The sequence below is a fragment of the Nothobranchius furzeri genome, chromosome 19 (genome assembly GCF_043380555.1).
Source record: "Nothobranchius furzeri strain GRZ-AD chromosome 19, NfurGRZ-RIMD1, whole genome shotgun sequence".
Classification (NCBI taxonomy): domain Eukaryota; kingdom Metazoa; phylum Chordata; class Actinopteri; order Cyprinodontiformes; family Nothobranchiidae; genus Nothobranchius; species Nothobranchius furzeri.
Window position 1 is genome coordinate 9,656,166 of NC_091759.1, and position 18,883 is coordinate 9,675,048.

At 44.3% G+C, this 18,883-nt stretch overlaps 1 protein-coding gene across 3 annotated transcripts; it reads right to left on the bottom strand.

Annotated features, from left to right (window-relative positions):
• Positions 1–1,095: 1,095 nt before the first annotated feature.
• Positions 1,096–18,864, bottom strand: pogza (pogo transposable element derived with ZNF domain a). Of its 3 annotated transcripts, none has more exons than XM_015973409.3 (25): positions 18,726–18,864; positions 17,013–17,111; positions 16,696–16,832; positions 16,547–16,607; positions 16,197–16,400; positions 15,949–16,122; positions 14,496–14,581; positions 14,264–14,416; positions 13,894–14,171; positions 13,589–13,743; positions 13,354–13,454; positions 13,121–13,267; positions 12,896–13,030; positions 12,730–12,807; positions 12,476–12,573; positions 11,504–11,644; positions 7,864–7,920; positions 7,665–7,780; positions 4,093–4,174; positions 2,966–3,119; positions 2,491–2,892; positions 2,118–2,420; positions 1,837–2,037; positions 1,606–1,736; positions 1,096–1,512 (listed from the first exon to the last, which is right to left on the bottom strand). In XM_015973409.3, exons 2-25 carry the CDS (start codon positions 17,089–17,091, stop codon positions 1,326–1,328), a joined length of 3,660 nt encoding a protein of 1,219 aa, XP_015828895.3. In that variant the 5' UTR covers positions 17,092–17,111; positions 18,726–18,864; the 3' UTR covers positions 1,096–1,325. The 3 variants fall into 3 exon arrangements, with proteins under 3 accessions (XP_015828895.3, XP_015828896.3, XP_070403717.1); XM_015973410.3 differs by having other exon boundaries at positions 17,013–17,115; positions 18,726–18,861; XM_070547616.1 differs by lacking the exon at positions 18,726–18,864 and adding an exon at positions 18,501–18,524 and having other exon boundaries at positions 17,013–17,115.
• Positions 18,865–18,883: the final 19 nt, after the last annotated feature.

Sequence of the window (18,883 nt, forward strand, 5' to 3'; positions counted from 1 at the left end):
GTTCCTGAAATCCTTCCCGTCCAGCGTCCCCCAGCTGGCGGGGTCGTCACCGAGGGGGTCGCTGCATTGCTCCTGGGCATGCTGGGAAAGAGGTTCTGTTCTCATGGTTTCTATATTTAAGTGTTAACAGGGATGCTTGATGCTGCTGCAGGGGTCAGAGTGCAACGAGCATGAGAGGGAGAACTGCTGCTGACGCTCCTGTTTACAGCTGGAGCTCTGTGGTAAATATGTTTGGAACCAGTCCAGACTAGTTTATTCTGGTTTTATTAAAGCTCTCCGGCTGACAATTCTGAATATAAACAGAACCAATTATGACTTTTCTATTATTTTGTCAACATTAAAAGAAAAATGGCAAAGTAAAAATTTCCTTTATTTGTATTACAAACATCACATAATTCATGTTACAATACAAAATAAAAACATCTATTTACAAACTGCAGGAAAGAAAAACCTCAGTTGAACTCAATCTGATCAATTCTGATGAGAAAATATTTCATCTCAGTTCAGTTTTAACGTCATCTTAATATAATTCAGCTGATCTTTAGGATTTTAATGATTAAACGTGATTACACACAGACTTTTCTTTTAAACTGTGATTATCCCACTTATTTACAACAAAAAACAATCCAGATTATTGATCTATAAGCAGTTAAATGTTGTTTGATAACACGAGAAAACATCACACGGACCTCAGGATGGTTTATAAATGAACAAAATGACATGAATATTTAAATAAAGATTTGTTAGGAAAACTTTAAATGACCTGAGTAGATCTGAACAAAATAAATCATGTTGTGATGTCATCATTAGTTAAATAAACCCTAACGGAGTGGAGAACCACAGTATAAAGTTTATTATATAAAAATATATATGTTGAATCTTTTTCTGAAGACATTATCATGTATATTCCTGCTTCTTATTTGTAAACTAAATAAATACTTATTTTGGAGAATTATTCAGATGTGTTGTTGCCCGACGTTCCTCACATTATTTGGTGTTTTAATCCAAATATTAAAGAAAGTAGATGTTTCAGAAGACTGAATCACTAAATACGAGAAGTCGCTGCTTGGTGAAAATTAACCAGCAACTCGCCTATTTTGGGTTTTTTTCATCAAAGGGACAAAAATACTTCTTTTGCTTCTTTGGGGAAAACAAAAATTGACACACTAATAATTTTATTCAGCGTTTAAGGAGCCAGGGTTGTGAATATTTACTGTGCAGAAGACAAAGAGTCAGCCATCTGAAAACCTCTACCTCTCACTGTTAATCACCTGACCCAGAGCAGGTGGGGCACACATGGACTTCTGCTTCTCCTCCTTAAAGTCTTAGTTTTCAAAATCTCCCATCACCTTTACCCGGGCCACCGGCTCTGGAGCTGGCTCCTGTTCGAGCTCCTGTTTTGGTCCTCCGGTGTCTGGAGGTTGGCTCAGAGCCTTGGTCAGAGCAGTAATCATCCCTGCTGACTCTTCTTGACGATTCCCCTGCTTCGTGCCGCAGGCCAAACTAAACGATCTGAGAGGTTTTGATAAAGAAATTGTCATCAAAAGAAGAAGTAACATGACAGAAGGATAAATCTAATTTTCTGTCACAAGAAAAGATGCTCACCCGCGGAGGATCTCTCTCCGTGACTTCAGAGTGGATGAAACTTCACTGAACCAGCAGGCCAAAGTCAGAGCCAGCTGATCCATCATCAGACCATCCAGACCGCCATCAGAGACCAGCTGATTCCACCGAACCTGGAAAGACACGCCCCTCAGTAGATTAGTGACTCAGACGGACGGACCGGGTTAGAGCGTGGACCGTTGCAGACAGGACAGGTGAAACGGAGGACGATACCAGTAGGAAGTCTCGTAGCACTTGTGTCACACAGATTTCCAGCGGCTGCAGCTGGCGGCTGCTTCCCTGCGGGATGAAGGCCAGATCTGTGTTTGTGTCGGCCAGTCTCTCTTTGAATGTCTCCGTCAGGTGACCTCGGTGGACGTCCACCACCAGGAGGGACTCGTGGTTATGCTTTGAGGTCACGTGAGGACGCCACACCTGCAGAAACCAGGAGGTTAGAGAGGAGGTCACATGATCAGGAGCAGTGGGACGATCTAATATCGGCGTGGGTTCTAGACCTTATCGATCCAGATCTTCAGGCGTTCTTCATCGGTGAAACCTTCATTCCGAGCTTCCAGCAGCACGTTGTCGGGAAACTCGTCCGGGATGGCTGAAACAGTTCCGGTGAAAAACAACAAGGGGGGCAGGAAGATGCCATTGGACAGAGCCGAGACGATGATGTCGAACTTGGGTCTTATATCAGGCGAGCTGAACAGCTGGAAGGCCTCTGCGTTTTGTCTGAGGAACAGGTTGGTGTTGATGAAGACGGGAAGCTCGTCCATGCAGCCCAGGCAGTGATACGGCAGAGCTCCACCCTGGATCTGAAAGACGGGAAAAGGGATGCTGAAGTTGGACCAGAGCAGACGGGTCTGATGGTTCTGGATAACTGACCTTTTTGTGGAGGGACCTGACGAACATGCGCTTATCAGCCTGAATGTTCTCCAGCTTGTTGTTTGTTGTGGTCTGCAGGCCGAGGTCGTGCCTCAGCATGAAGTCGATGGTCCAACTGTAACACTCCTCCATCGAGGTATTCTCACCCAGAGTCTTCCTGGCCGTCGTCAGCAGGACATACTCTGTCACGCTCAGCTGCTGCTCCCTCCGGCTGAGAACCCACTCCGCCATCTTGTCCGTATTCCAGCTCCAGGTCTTCTGCATTAGGCTGCGATGTTGCAGCGTGATCAGGGCCCGGATGGCCTTAGGGGCCAGGCGGCATCGACGAGACACCACATGGATCCCATGACACAAGGAGGAGAGGACGATGGAGAGATGAACCAGTGACCAACTGGCTGAGGGCTGAAGAGAATAAAGTTAATTATTTAGATCTTTACTGGTTCTCCATCGATGTTCAAGCATGGTTTCATCTCACCTTGTCCGACTTCAGGAACGTGATGGTCATGGCCGGTTTGAAGAACGAAGACGAGGCGGACTTGAGGGGTTTGACCTTCAGCTGGGTGGAGATTGGCCTGGGCCGGTTGAGCTGAATCGGGACAAAGGCTCCATTTTCGTTGTTTGTTTCTTTACTGAGAGATTAGCAAAACAAATTTGAGTTTGACAATGTTGACGTGACTCAATTCTGCACAAACTCTCCTCTGATTTCAAGTTTGGTCCTTTTCAGGCTTTTTTTTCTTGGCAAGATCAGATAGAAAACGACACAACCAAAATAAAATGAATAAATCTCATGAACTACAAGGTGTATTTGAATTATTCTAATACCACAATACAGTTAGGCCTCCAGGGAATACTCCAGATTAGGGCTGGATGACAGTTCAATAACAATAAATATCCATGGATAGACATGTTGTGTGATAGAAGAAAAAAAGTCGATCAAAGGTTCAATAAGAACTTCATCATCTTTCATTCTAGCCTATCAGACAGCTTGATGTTGGAGTTACTCTGCTTTGGACCAATCATGTGGCAGAAATAGAGCCACACGGATGGAAAAGAAACAGTTAAATGTGTTAATCTTTGTGCAGCTGTAGCTGAAAAAGTAGAAAAAAGGTCGTGAACGTTTTTAGGTTATTTAACGCCACAGTACAACACAAAAACCAAGTAGCTGCGCTGAGAATTACACCTGTGAAATGTAAAAGGATATGATCCAAGAACAAAGACTTTTTAAATACTCAGAAACTATTTATTGTGAATACATGTGAACAAAAGCAAACTAGTGGAAATTTAATGTTTTACTTGACAGAAAAGATTAAAAGGGACACAAGATGGGGAAAGGGGAAGTTAAAAGAGTCTAACTCTAATAAATAAATCATTTCTGGATGCAAATAACTTTGTTACAGCAGCAGTAGCATTATTCAAGGTTATATTAATTTTATTACACTGTTGAGGTTTTTGCTCTAATGGTTGTCTTGAGTTTTATTTTATTTATTATCCAGTTTGCTAGTGGGGAGAAGCGTCCCTCAGTAACCGGATTATGTCATTTTTTTATGATTATTCTTTATTTTTGTTTATACAAGTTTTACTGATACGTTTCGGTGTGTTTACCTGTCAGAGTTGTAATCCTGGACTGGTTTGAAACCGCCCCCTGAGACAGGATCACTGGCAGGTCGATCTACAACATCCTTCGCTGGAAAAGACAGGAAGGAAAAACATTTTCTGTATGTTGAGGTTTGTTGGAATCACTCTTTAGTTTATTCTCAACAGGGGAAAAGCAGCGTTTGATAATCTGCAAATAAAATTTTCCCCACGAACTTCACACAGGTGCGATTAGACAGAAGCATTTGACTTTGGTGCCATCTGGTGGTGAATTCAAGAATTCAGATGATCAAAATTAAGAGCTTGGAAATGTCTTTGTTTTTAATTAATGTCAGAAACTAGAAATCTAATAAATGAAATCCAACCTTAAACAAGTTTTTATTTCATCTTCAGTTGTAAATGAGGCACTGCTAACCAGTGTTGCTTTTGGCGGGCATCCTGGGTTTAGTCGTAGTCTAAGGCTTGGTTTATGCTTGACACATTCACTTTCCGCTTGGTGATGCGGCTCGCGGATGGAACGCGCTTCACAACTCGCAGCGTTTATGGTTCATGCGGCTCGTCTCTGCGGTGAGCCAATATTCTCCCAAACTGTAGGGGGCAGCATGGAGCTCTACGGCATGCATCCAACACTACACCATAGTAGAAGTAGAAATTACTGTTTACAACATGACATTCCAGCATTTTTAACAGCGTCCTCGTCTTTTCCAACAGTGCGAGCTATTTCTCTCCAAGAATTATTAACAACATGTTGATCACGGGGATCTCTGAGAGCTGAATCATACAAATGTCTGTATTTATGAACCTCTGCCGTACTAGTTCTTGCCAGTCCACCATTTTCTTCCGCGGCCGATCGTCCGCGTGGTTAGAAAATTTCCTAGGTGCGCGGTGCGGAAAGTTTGGGCCATGCGAAGGCGCGGTGGAGGGGCGTGGTTGTTAAAATGACGCAATTTTGCCGCGCGGAGCCGTGCGGACCTCACGGACGCGTCAAGCATAAATCAAGCTTTAGTCTTCACGACGAAAAAGCATTTTCGCCTAAGTCAGATTTAGTTGACTAAAGTTCAAAAACGTTTTAGTCAACAAAGATTTTTGTTTTTAATTTTACAAAACATTAAATAATATTCTGTAAAAAATAAATTTATAGGTCAGACGTGTACTCTGAGCTACTGGAGTGAGTTTCATACCAACATCATTTATTTTATGGCTATGGGACAAAATCTCAGCTGCCCCAGATTTTATAAAACAATAATCCCCAGGTGGGTATCATTTTTTTAAACTTTAGTGATCATCACAATAATGTACATAATTTATTGATGCAAATCTGTGCATCATTCTGCAGATTTCCACTAAAGAAATGTATGATTTTCTTTCCTTAACAGAATGGACTCTTAGGAACCATATTCTACATAGTATTTATATAAAAATAAAGAAATCTGTTTGTTTAATTTATTATTTGAGTTATCAGACCTCCACCATGAATGTATATTGTGAAAAAGTCCACCTACTTAAATGCAGTAATGTTTTCCAGACTGCAGCGTTGTGAGTTTTCACAGAATTAATATAAATAACCCAGTTCTGCTCAGCAGAGATGCTCATAAACATTTAGATGGGCTTAAACTGTGATGCTGTTGGGTTAAAAAGAAGGAATGTGACCCGTGATTAGGAACCAAGGAGCAGAGACAATAATCCTGACACACTGACTTTAAAACCTTAAAACTGTTCAGATCAAACCTGTTCAAAATCGTCATTTTCTTTCCATTTATCTGTCCAAAAGCATGGCTTTTTTTAGGAAGCACACAGATAAGAAATGTGTTAATATTACGGATATGTTTAAAAGTAACAGTATTGTCACTTGCAGTAGTGTCAATGAGCAGCTGAGCATTCCCGCAGCAGGAAAACGATGAGCCGAGCTGAGTGAAGTTGGTTTCCAGCCCACATCAGAAATCCACGCAAATAGAGTGGTTAGTGCGTATCTATCAAGTCCCCACAATGCGGCTCTAAAATTGAGGCCAACCCGGAAGTAAGAAAAATTGCAGTTCCACCCTCATCCACTGGGGGCTGGTGTCAGAAGCGAGCAAACCCTCATTGACTCCCATGTTAAAAATACCAATTTCACAGCAGAAATAAACATGTTTACAGCCTGGTACCAAAACATGTTTTAGGTTTAAATGATCTAGTTTACATTCATGACAACTCTGAGGGGGGTGAATTTTTCTCTCACTCTTCTGTTTAAGTGTATTAAAAGCCTAAAATTCTGTATAATTAATGAGCATCAGACCCACGTGACCACAGAGCTAGCTCCGTGGAAAGGCCTCAGTAGAGCCTCGGTCTGTCCTGGAAACAGTTCCGGGATTTTGAGTCTCTGTTTGTGTATTCTGTTTTGGATATTTTTTGTGCAATTGTTGGACAAAATGACTTGCTGTGGCATTAATTGCACTAATAGAGCGTCCAAGGAGTCCCCACTTCATTTATTTCGGTAAGTAAAATTATATTTATGTATTTTAGGTCACTGCCGAGCTGAGCTTAGATTTTAACATGTACTGTTTAACCATGAAATTTAAATGTAATAGGGTAAAACCCAGTGCATTTAACATAATGCTGCACTTTAGAAAATGGGTTGAAATATAACATGTTGGTGGAGCTGGGTTCCCATTATTGGCTTGTTTAGCTCTCGGGAGACCGATGTGTTCCACCCGTTCTCCCCACCCCGCAGCTCAGTGCATCTCTGTCTGATCGTGGCTTCTGTCTGCTGCGCGGCCTGATGGCTTGTGGAGTTCTGGGATGGAAACCTTTCCACCCGGTTCTCCCCAGCGGCAGCTCTGCGCATCTCAGATCGCGGCGGCGCTTGTCTGCTACGTGGGCTGCCGGCTTGTGGAGCTCTCGGGAGACCTCTGTGTTCCACCGGGTTTTACCCAGCGGTCAGCCCGGCGTATCTCTGACTCAGAAGCTCTGGTGTTGTGCACAGTTAACTCCGATTGTAGCTAGGTTGCTACCTCCGTTAGCTTAGGTCCCACCTCCGCGTTAGCTTTGGGTTAGCTTCAGGTTAGCTTGTAGCTAGTTCGACCGGGTGTCGTCAGATGATCCCAGCCTTACAGTCCCACCCTCAGCTCCTCCTCTCTTCCCTTTTGTGGAATTGTCTGGGCTTGACGGAACCTGTGACACGGTCAAAATGGCGGTGGTGGCCACCTCCCATTTGGCCTCAAAAACGTGTTATTGGAGCCTATGGAAATGAATTGTCCAGTATTTATATGTCAATGATTAGTGCCTACTGCTTTCTGATGTGGGTGGGGAACCAGCTTCACTCAGCTGCTGAGTCTGGTCTGTGAGCTGAATACACTTCAGCTGAGACACAGACAGCAGCGCTGTTACTTTTAACTTTTGTGAGACAGGCAGAAATGGGCATTTTGAGCATCGGCATTGGTTAACGAAAACTCCTGTTTGTCACCAAAGAGCAAATTTTAGCACGTCAGCATCTCGTTTTCGTTACGAAAAAAAAAGGGGCGTCAATTAATTCTATTCGTCATTGTTTTCATTAACAAAAACAACACTGCTGCTAACACTATGGAAAATGTTGTGTGTGCTACCTTTATCTTCTATCATGGAGCAGACATGATCTGGCCTCTCTGTCAGGTGATTGGCCATTGCATCGCCTCTGTTAGTGGAAAACGTACACGACTTGCAATTTAACGTCTCCGACAACCTGAAACAAAACAAAAACATTATCTGTTCCTGCACATCAAGACTCTTTTAGATGATTTTTAACAATCTGGTTCTCCTGGTAACCTCGGGTCAAACAGGAAGACGTCTGGGAACAGAGAGGCGTTCCGGGTGGTATGATTACTGTAAACAAGGAAAAAGACAGTGTTTATTAAGAGCGTACATATGCTAACATGCAAAAAGTAGGCTGAATAAATAAGACTTTATTAGCGTCTGATCTACGTTGCAGTTGTGTTCTGACACAATCACTTCAAGGTATCTCAGAAAGATCAGAGGAAATGTGTGAAATGTTGGCATGGGTTCCTCCAATAAGCAGGTTTACAGATGACGGGTTTAAAGTGCAGACCTCTCCCTGGGCTGCCACCTTACCGTGGTGGAGGGGTTTGAGTGTCTCAATGATCCTAGGAGCTAAGTTGTCTGAGGCTTTCTACCTCTGGTAGGGTCACCCATGGCAAACAGGTCCTAGGTGAGGGATCAGACAAAGAGCAGCCCGAAGACCTCTTATGATGAATTATATAAATGGAAACCGTGTTCCCTCGCCCAGACTTGGGTCACCGGGGCCCCCCTCTGGAGCCAGGCCTGGAGGTGGGGCACGTTGGCGAGCGCCTGGTGGCCGAGCTTTCACCCGTGGAGCCCGGCCGGGCACAGCCCGAAGAGGAAACGTGGGTCCCCCTTCCCATGGGCTCACCATTCATGGGAGGGGCCAAAGGGGTTGGGTGCAGTGTGTGACGGGTGGTAGTCGAGTGCGGGGACCTTGGCGGTCTGATCCTCGGCTACAGAAGCTGGCTCTTGGCACATGAAATGTCACCTCCCTGGTGGGGAAGGAGCCTGAGTTGGTGTGTGACGTTGAGAGGTTCTGACTAGATATAGTCGGACTCACCTCAACGCACGGCTCTGGAACCAGTTTCCTTGAGAGGGGTTGGACTTTCTACCACTCTGGAGTTGCTCCCACTGAGAGGCACCGAGCAGGGGTGGGCATACTAGTTGCCCCCCCCCCACCCACCCCCCCCCCATCTTGGTGCCTGTACGTTGGGGTTTACCCCAGTGAATGAGAGGGTAGCCTCCCTCCGCCTACGTGTGGGGGGACGGGTTCTGACTGTGGTCTGTGCTTATGCACCAAACTACAGTTCAGACTACCCACCCTTTTGGAGACCTTGGGGGGGGGGGGGGGCTGCTGCTGGAAAGCGCTCCTTCCGGTGACTCCCTCGTTCTGCTGGGGGACTTTTAACGCTCACGTGGGCAACGACAGTGAGACCTGGAGAGGTGTGGTTGGGAGGAACGGCACCCCGATCTGAATTCGAGTGGTGTTTTGTTATTGGACTTCTGTGCCAGTCATGGATTGTCCATAATGAACACCATGTCCAGACATAAAGGTGTCCATATGTGCTCTTGGCATCAGGATACCTTAGGCCGCAGCTCGATGATCGACTTTGTTGTTGTTTCCTCTGACCTGCGGCCGCATGTCTTGGACACTCAGGTGAAGAGAAGGACGGAGCTGTCAACTGACCACTACCTGGTGGTGAGTTGGCTCAGATGGTGGGGGAGGATGCCGGTCAGTCCAGGCAGGCCCAAACGTATCATGAGGGTTTGATGGGAACGTCTGGTAGAGTCTCCTGTCAGAAGGAGCTTCAACTCCCACCTCCGACAGAACTTCCAAAATGTTCCGGGGGAGGCGGGGTACATTGAGTCTGAATGGACCCTGTTCCGTGCCTCCACTGTTGAGGCGGCCGACCGGAGCTGTGGCAGGATCGTCTGTGCCTGTCGTGGTGGCAACCCCTGAACCCGCTGGTGGACACCGGCGGTTAGGTATGCTGTCAAGCTGAAGAAAGAGTCCTATCAGGTCTTTTTAGCCTTTGGGACTCCAGAGGCAGCTGACAGGTACCGGTAGCCCAAGCGGAACGCGGCTCGGGTGGTCGTCAAGGCAAAAACTCGGGCATGGGAGGAGTTCGTTGAGACCATGGAGCAAGACTTCCATACGGCTTCAAGGAGATTCTGGTCCACCATCCGGCGCCTCAGGGGGGGAAAGCAGTGTGCTACCAACACTATCTATAGTGGGGACGGTGTGCTGCTGACCTCTACTCAGAACGTTGTGGATCGGTGGGCAGAATACTTCGAAGACCTCCTCAATCCCACCGACACGTCTTCCAGTGAGGAAGCAGAGTCTGGGGACTTTGGGTTGGACTCTCAAATTTCTGGTGCTGAGGTGGTTAAAAGCTCCTCTGTGGCAAGGCTCCAGGGGAGGATGAGATCCGCCCAGAGTTCCTTAAGGCTCAGGATGTTGTGGGGCTGTGTTGGCTGACGCGGCTCTGCAATATCGTGTGGACATCGGGGGCAGTTCCACTGGACTGGCAGACCGGGGCGGTGGTCCCCTTATTTAAAAAGGGGGGCCGCAGGGTGTGTTCCAACTACAGGGGGGTCACACTCCTGAGTCTTCCTGGTAAGGTCTATTCAGGAGTTCTGGAGAGGAGGATCCGTCGGATTGTTGAACCTCAGATTCGGGAGGAGCAATGTGGTTTTCGTCCTGGCCGTGGAAAACTGGACCAGCTCTATACCCTTAGGGAAATCCTGGAGGGTGCGTGGGAATTTGCCCAACCAGTCTACATGTGTTTTGTGGATTTGGAGAAGGCGTTTGACCGCGTCCTTCTGGGGGTCCTGTGGGGGGTACTCCGGGAGTATGGGGTACCAGGCCCTCTGATACGGGCTGTTAGGTCCCTGTATGACCGGTGTCAGAGCTTGGTCCGCATTGCCGGCAGTAAGTCGGGCTCGTTCCCAGTGAGAGTTGGACTCCGCCAAGGCTGCCCTTTGTCACCGATTCTGTTCATAACATTTATGGACAAGATTTCTAGGCACAGGGCATCCGTTTTGGTGGCCTGAGGATCAGGTCTCTGCTTTTTGCAGATTATGTGGTCCTGTTGGCTTCATCAGAACGTGATCGTCAGCTTTCGCTGGAGCGGTTTGCAGCCAAGTGTGAAGCAGCTGGGATGAGAATCAGCTCCTCTAAATCTGAGATCATGGTCTTGATTCGGAAAAGGGTAGAATGTCTTCTCCGGGTCAGGGATGAGGTCCTGCCCCAAGTGGAGGAGTTTAGGTATCTCGGGGTCTTGTTCACGAGTGAGTGGAAACTGGAGCGTGAGATTGATAGGTGGATTGGTGCTGCATCTGCAGTCATGCGGGCGTTGTACCGGTCTGTCGTGGTGAAGAGAGAACTGAGTCAGAAGGCGAAGCTCTCGATTTACCGGTTGATCTACGTTCCTACCCTCACCTATGGTCATGAGCTTTGGGTAGTGACCGAAAGAACGAGATCTCGGATACAAGCGGCCGAAATGAGTTTTCTCAGAAGAGTGGCTGTGCTCCCTTAGAGATAGGGTGAGAAGCTTGGCCATTCGGGAGGGGCTCGGAGTAGACCCGCTGCTCCTCCACATCGAGAGGAGCCAGTTGAGGTGGCTCGGGCATCTGGTCAGGATGCCTCCTGGACGCCTCCCTGGTGAGGTTTTCCGGGCACGTCCAACCGGGAGGAGACCTAAAGGTAGACCCAGGACACGGCGGAGGGACTATGTCTCTCACCTGGCCAGGGAACACCTTGGGATTCCCCGGGAGGAGCTGGCCCAAGTGGCTGGGGAGAGGAAAGTCTGGGCCTCTCCCCTTAGGCTACTGCCCCCGCGACCCAACTCCGGATAAGCGGATGAAAATGGATGGATGGACATACTTGATCATGTGGTTGGCGTAGGTGCTGCTGCAACAGGTGGAGAACCTGCAGATGGAGCAGTGAATCAGAGATGGGAAATGAGTTTTGACATCTGGGACATCAGTGAGACACTCGACACATCGCTGGGAGGGGTTGAAATCCCTGAAACAGAGAAAAACACTTCAGTGAGTCAAGTTTTAACATTTCTGTGTGAGAAAATGTTCATCAGCACCATAAAAAGATTAAATCAGACGGCTCATTAACAAAAAAAACCTCAATTTACTTTCCCTTTAATTAAAGTGATATATGTAATGCATATATGTATATCATGTGGACATCAAACAAACCTGAATTGCGGCTTGTTTCTGATGTAATAAATCACACATTTACTGATTTCCAGCAGAACAAATAAATCAACAGAATTACTTGGAGTAATAACTTTTCATATTTCATGGAAACAAATTAAACAATGTTTATACATTTTTAACCGTCCAAGAATCTTTCATAGCTGATGTTATTAATGTTAGTGCTAATGTTAACTTAGTTGTGCTGAGGGAGTTTAAAAACAGAAAATAAAGAGTTCATAAACCTCACGGTTTCACACGAGAACAATTATTTATGAAAACAAATGAAAAAATGAAAATTTCACTGTTTTAGTGACCATTTTATTGAAAACCACTGATCAGTCTTTTATTAACAGGAAATCAAAGCCTTCAAAATAAAAAGTCTGATAAAAAATAAGAATCATGAGTTGAACTGAAAATTTTACAGGATTTTATATCACCTTTAGGTCATTTGAACCTTTACAGTTTTCAGAATCAAATATATTTTCTGCAAGTTAAATAGATTCATAACAGAAAATAATCCTAACAAATACTGGTAGAAAAAGAAAGAATATTTTAAATGAAAAAGGTGGAATTAATGAACATGAGAACAAACAAAATTCTTCAGTTGCGTTTCTAAACTCAGGACTTCTCGGCGGTGTTTTCGTACCTGTGGGGAGTCAGACCCGACAGAAGAGAGCCCAAACTCTCAAACGGTTTCTTTACGGGATCGCTGTCCCTGGGGGGAGGCGCGGTGACTTCCACCACCTGACAAAAAGAAGCAGGAAAGAAATATTATGTCAATCTTTTAAAGTAAAAAGAATTAAAAAACCGACTCAAAGAGGATGCAAATAATTGAAGTTACTTTAAATCTCGTCTTTCACCTTTACTGGTCTTTAAACTAATGATTAAATTCAAACTAACTTTGCATGGGACAAATGTCCTCTTCTGCCCTTCTTCGGTCTCAGAGCTTCCAACAGCAGAATACGACCTGACTGTGACCTGCACAAACACAACTTCAGTAGATGTGGAGAGCTTCCATTCAGCACATCTTATGACACCAAATCCAGTGTTGGTGCTCTGGGCGTACCTTGGTTCCAGCTTTGAGTCCGCTGAGCTGAGGTGGAGTCACATAGGTATTGTGATGCTGCTCTCTGTGGTGGGCTCGTTCTTTAACGTACAGGAAGTGAAGGCGACACTTGCTGCAGGTGATCATTTGCTTCTTCTAAAGACGCAAAAACACAACTAGGGATTTGTTTTACCACTGCAGAGAGAGACGTTTGGGCTTGGAGCGAACCAGAGAAGCGGCGTGTACCTGATGGTGGACAACATGCTGTAGGTAGCAGGCGCTGCTGCGTAGTATTCTGAGGCAGTACGGACACAGCAGGGTCCTGGTGTCGACGTGTGCCTCCCTAAAGTGAGACCAGAGGTCGGAGTAAAAGGACGTGCGGAAATTGCACACCTGCAGACAGAAACCAGGGCTGAGTTAATTCATCTAAAACTGAATGAGGAGGAAGAGCAGGCAGTGCTTGGTGCTCTGTAACCGACCTGGCAGACATACGGCATCTCTCCGGGTTTGTGCATGCTCCTCATGTGACACAGCAAGGCTGGCTGACTGTCGAACGCTAGCTCACAGATCTTACACATCACTGAAACAAGAACAAACAGTTCCTATCGTCTTGATTTAAACGATAAAGAATCCTGCTGTTTATAACCGTCGTGTGAAAAACAATCAGGAAGCTGCTAATTAGAGACAGAGTTACACGTTTGAGTGCAGACCAACCTGTCGACTCGTGCTGGCGGTGAACTTCCAAATGGCACTGCAGCCTAAACGAAGACGGGAAACGTCGGAAACAGTGTGGACAGACGGATGACGAGTCCTTCTTTTCGTCCCGCTCAGACATGTTGGACACATGCTGTTGCACGTGATCCATAAACCTGGAACACACACAGGAAACAGCAGGATTTGAGTGAAATGTCCTCAAATCACAGCAGCAATCAGAGTTTGGGATGTCTAGTGTAACCCATCTGGCATCACAGGAAGACCACTGTGTGTGTGTGTGTGTGTTATAAATGCATTAATCTTACTTGATGTTGTTGCACAGCATCTTGGAGCAGTAGATACACCGGAACGGCCCGCTGAACTTCTTGTTCAGCAGGCTGTTTGAGGCAGTTCCGGCAGCTTTGCCGTAGTAAAAATCGTCCACCAGCACCACCAGTTTGCCCTGAGGAATGTCGTACTGTGGTACGAACCCCTCCAGCTTTACCAGGCTGTCGTCGCCGGGGGAGGAGGGGCAGCTGAACTCATCTGACAGGAAGTCATCAGAGAATCGACGAATCTTTCGAGGAGGAGAGGTGAACTTCACCTTGAAGAGACAAAAGAAATAAAGGAAATAATCAGCTCCGCTGTCCGCTACAGCAGTGAGTGAGACACGAGAACCCTGAAATATAAACTCACAGCTACTGGTTGTGGTTTAGGACTGGGGACCGTGTGGGACAAGTCAGGGACTTCCATCTTCTTCAGCTTGATCTTCATTCTCTTCTTCCGTTGTTCTTTGATCCTCTGCTTCTTTAAGTTCGCCAGACCCAAAGCGACGCCAGAGCAGCACCTCTGAAGGTTCAGGAGGGGGAAAAACATTTAGTCTGAGATGGCAGGTTTACAGGCGAGATGAGAATCCTGCAGAACTCACACACATGAAGCCTCTCAGCTGTGTGATGAGTTTGTACGGAGACGAGCAGACGCTACAGTTCGGGGGAGCGATGGGTTCGATCTCACCTGAGAAAAGAGAAACGAAAACACACCTGAGCCTCGACTATGATGGATATGTGATGTTTTCCTGTGTTTGGCACCAGCTTTGTGTAACAATCTGACCTAAAGCTGACAGCGGTCTACAGGGTCCGAAATTAAATTTTTTACTCACCGGCCAAGTTGGCCGGTAGATGATGAAAATCTACCGGCCAAGCATATTTTTTACCGGCCAAAATTCTAAATGATTTAGATCCACCTAAAGCATGTTATTCTATATTATGTTGATTCCAAACAGAGTGACAAAATAATTAAAACTTCAATTAATAAGGAAAACAACTATTTTGTCATTTTTACTATTTATTTATTTATTTTTAGAGATGTTTTTATGAACTCTTTCATTGAAATCTAGTCAGACTCCTTGTTTTCTCTGTCCATGAAGTCTGGCCTCCTGCTTCTGACACCGTCTTTGTGCCAAAGCATTGCAGCCTCATTTGGGTCGTAGTCCTTGATCTCTGGAGAACACAGCTGCACCATGAGAATATCTGAAAGTGTGTCAGAGCTAGGGTTGTCACGGTAACCGGTGTAGCGGTAAACCCCGGTAAAGAAGTTCACAATAATAATAACCGTCTTGGTTTTTTAAAAAAAAAACATATATTATCTCGGTGGATTACCGTGGCTGCGGTGTAGGCGCGGTGACCCTTACCAGCCACCGTATCATCTGCTGAAGATGCCGGCGGCACATGCGTGCTTTGTTGTTTACGACCAAAAATTTCTTGAAGCTAAAGCTGAAATAATGGCCAAAAAAGGAGACGGCAGCACTCAGGAAATTTATTATCCCTCAAAGAAGACAAAGTCGGAAGTATGGGCATTTTTTGGATATTTGAAGAATGCCGAGGGACAGTTGTCTGTGAAAGGCAGCAACGCTACATGGCCATCATAATGTAGCCATTGTCTCACGACTCCGCCGTCTCCAGTTCGCCACTTTTCACAAAATCTTCTGGTTGCCACTGGTCCTGGTGGTTTTTCTTCCAGTTCGACGAGTTTTCTTTTGGAAGACTGGCTGACTCCAGTTAAAAACCACCACAATTCACCGCTAGTTTTAACACGAAGCTAACGGCTAACTTGATAAACTGATTGAATGGGATAGGTGGAAATGACGTTGGATGCGGCGTTCACGTTTGTGTACGTTGCGTGCAGGCGGGAGGAGTATCAGAAATCCATGGAAGATGACTGATAAACATAACTAATTTGGTGCTAACATTTACTCGCCATGTGGCAGATAGAGCTAAAAAATTTACTCACCTAATGGAGCAATTTGCTCGCATTTGGCGAGTGGCGAGTGTTAATTTCGGACCCTGGCGGTCTACAAAGCAGATTCAGATGTTAAATCAAACCTTTCCGCAGTAGTTTTTCTGGAGCCATGAGCTTCTTTTCTGAAATAGAATTCGTCTCTGGTTTTGGTTGAGCTTCCTTTGATTTTGATTCCTCAGCAGGGGAGACAAAACCAGATTTGAAGTTCACATAATGGTCATTCAGAACCTTCGTGGCCGCTTCACCCGAAACCACACCTGAATGAGACAGTCTAGTTTAGTTTTAGAAGCATCTGATGTTTTTTAAGCTTTAAGATGACAGTGGTAAGCACCTGTGATCACAGGGATGGGCTCAGGGCTTGGCTTGGGAACAAATTTAGGAGTCTTGATGAAGGAGGTTGCACCATCAGACTGGAACGCTTTGGTGGAAACGCCCTCAGAACTGTGGAGGGTCACGGTGGCGGGGATCTGGATGGTAGTGAAGCCACTAGCTGAACCTCCAGGGTTACAACGAAGCTTAAACTGTGCAACGTCACCTGCAGGACACACAGAGGCCTTTACAGACACTTTTTGGGTGTGTTCAGTTAAAAGCTTTCAGACATATAATCCTCATTTTTTACGGCTAAAATAAAATCCTAATGTCTTTTTCTACGTGCATCACATTGAAGAAGTGCAGACTGACCTCCAGGTTTGAGGGAAGCCAGTCGCCCGTTGACCTTGAAGCCCAAAGTAGGAACTGCGAACTGAAAACATCAGGTGGGTTCATACGACTGTTTAAAATCTACCAGAGAAACGTGGAGCAAGTTGTTACAGACTGAAATAATTAATTACATAATCAAAAGCAGTCTTGGTGGATGTGGGGGGCATGCCGTTGGTCATTTCCTGGTTTGGGATGGGAATGATCCTGGCTTCTGGAAGTTTGCTTGGACCTGTGTCTTCCTCCTTCAGATCAAAGATATTCCAAAACACTGCACACAGATAAACAAGAGCTTCTTTCAGCTGCCTCCAAATATAACATTATAATTCTATATTACGATTATAAAACTATAATAATTAGTTAAACCCAAACATTTATCCAACTGACATCTTGGTCATCAGTTTGTTTCTGATTAGGTCTTCTGTCACACGTGTGACCCCTGAACTCTCACCGATATTGGGTTTCTCCATTATTGCTTCATGCCTCTCAGGTGAAGCAGGGACCTCCTGTTCCTGTTCAACACACTCCATCAGAAGGCCACCTTCTACTTCTGCCTCCGTTTTCACCAAGTCCACACCAGCCAAGAAAACAAAACAAAACAAAAAGCATGCAGAACGTTAATTATAGGCAGGATGTAAAGCTGATGTGCTTTCTGTGACTACAAGTGTCTAAAAATATTAAGAGACATAATTAACTGGTTTAAATCACTACTATTAAAATGTACTAAACCACTAAAGATAACATCATGACAGTTTTCATAGCAACTACTATGTAATAACATTTTAAAGTATTACAAATTGGAGATATTAGCAGCCTTAGGATGGAACAAATAGGAGCTAAATAAAAAGACAACTGAGTAAGAAGCTGAGTGATGTGAATAATTATGAGAGATGTTTACATTCTCTAAATGATAAGAAAATAAAAAGTATTGTCTAGGTTAGCATGAAACAAGTAGGCAATAATATTATGGTAAATAAAAGTCATTCTTTCCTACAAATCTGTGACACCATGACCTAAAGGAATCACTTAATTATTTTTCCTGTTCATATAAACTGGGACATGTGTAAAATAATAAAAGGGGCAGGTTTTTTTAAGTTAAAAAATTAAATTGCACAAAAATAATAAATAAAAATAACTACTTTATTTAAATATAAATTATACCATTAGATTACATAAATAGTGTTTAAACATAGTTTTTAGATCACTCCTGCATATTTATATTAGGATAACACAACAAACTATGAGTCTTATATGGAAAAAAGGTACAGCTGTGGCTTTTATTGGTCAATTTTTGATAAATAACCTTGTGCAAAATCTGTTTTCACCCTGGGGATGTGGTATGAATATCCATTTTCATAATTTCATTGGTTTAAAAAGCCAAATCCCAACTTAAATTATTTATTAGTTGGTATATGTTTCATAAAACTATGATTTTTCTGAGGTCAATAGTACAAAACCATAAGAAATTACTTTCTATAAAAAAGTTAAATCTTGCACTAAATGCTAACTATAGCGCGTATAAATATTTAACTGAAGAAAAAAGATGTAACTTAATAAATCTGTATATTCCCACATTTTAATATAACATTGCAAAATTAACTGGCGCTACTCGGTGCTGCTGCAAAGATAATCTTCAAAAGTTCACACCCATCATCTTCATTGAATTTGACTGTTCTCGCTAGTTTAATGCTATTATTGTTTGAATTCTGTGAAACTTCAGTCATATTTTATACATTTAGTTTTCAATTTGATACATTGTGGTCGTAACAGGAATTACACAGGGTCTTTAAAGTTCTCCAAACTTAAGAATTGATCTTCTAACTGACCCACTAAGCTAAAACACTTAGCATGCAAAGCTAGCAATCTAAAGTTCTAGAACAGGTAAAACCTCCCAATTACAGAAATAATCAATGCTAACAATTATTAACTTAACTCTTACTTGTTGCATAATTATCCAAACAAGCACTTAAAAAGCTGCTATAATTTTTTTTAACAGAGGTATTTCTGCACGCACGATCATGTCCCCGTAGCGCCTCCCTCCCCCTCTTCCAGTTTGGAAATTAGCTTGCAGTGCTAGCATGTTAACTAGCCTAGCAGCTAAATCTTTGACTTTATAAACTCTGCACGATGTACGTTTAAAAAAGAATGTCTCTTGTGCGCTTACCTTCTCCTGTCCTTAAGTATGATAAGTAGATGTTGATTCCGTTAAAATTCCAATCATAAAACTTAGAAATTATAAAACTAAAGAATGAAAATGTTTCCTAAACACAATGTGAGCGGTCACCATGCAACAAAATCACATCTGCGAGGGCTTCCGTATCC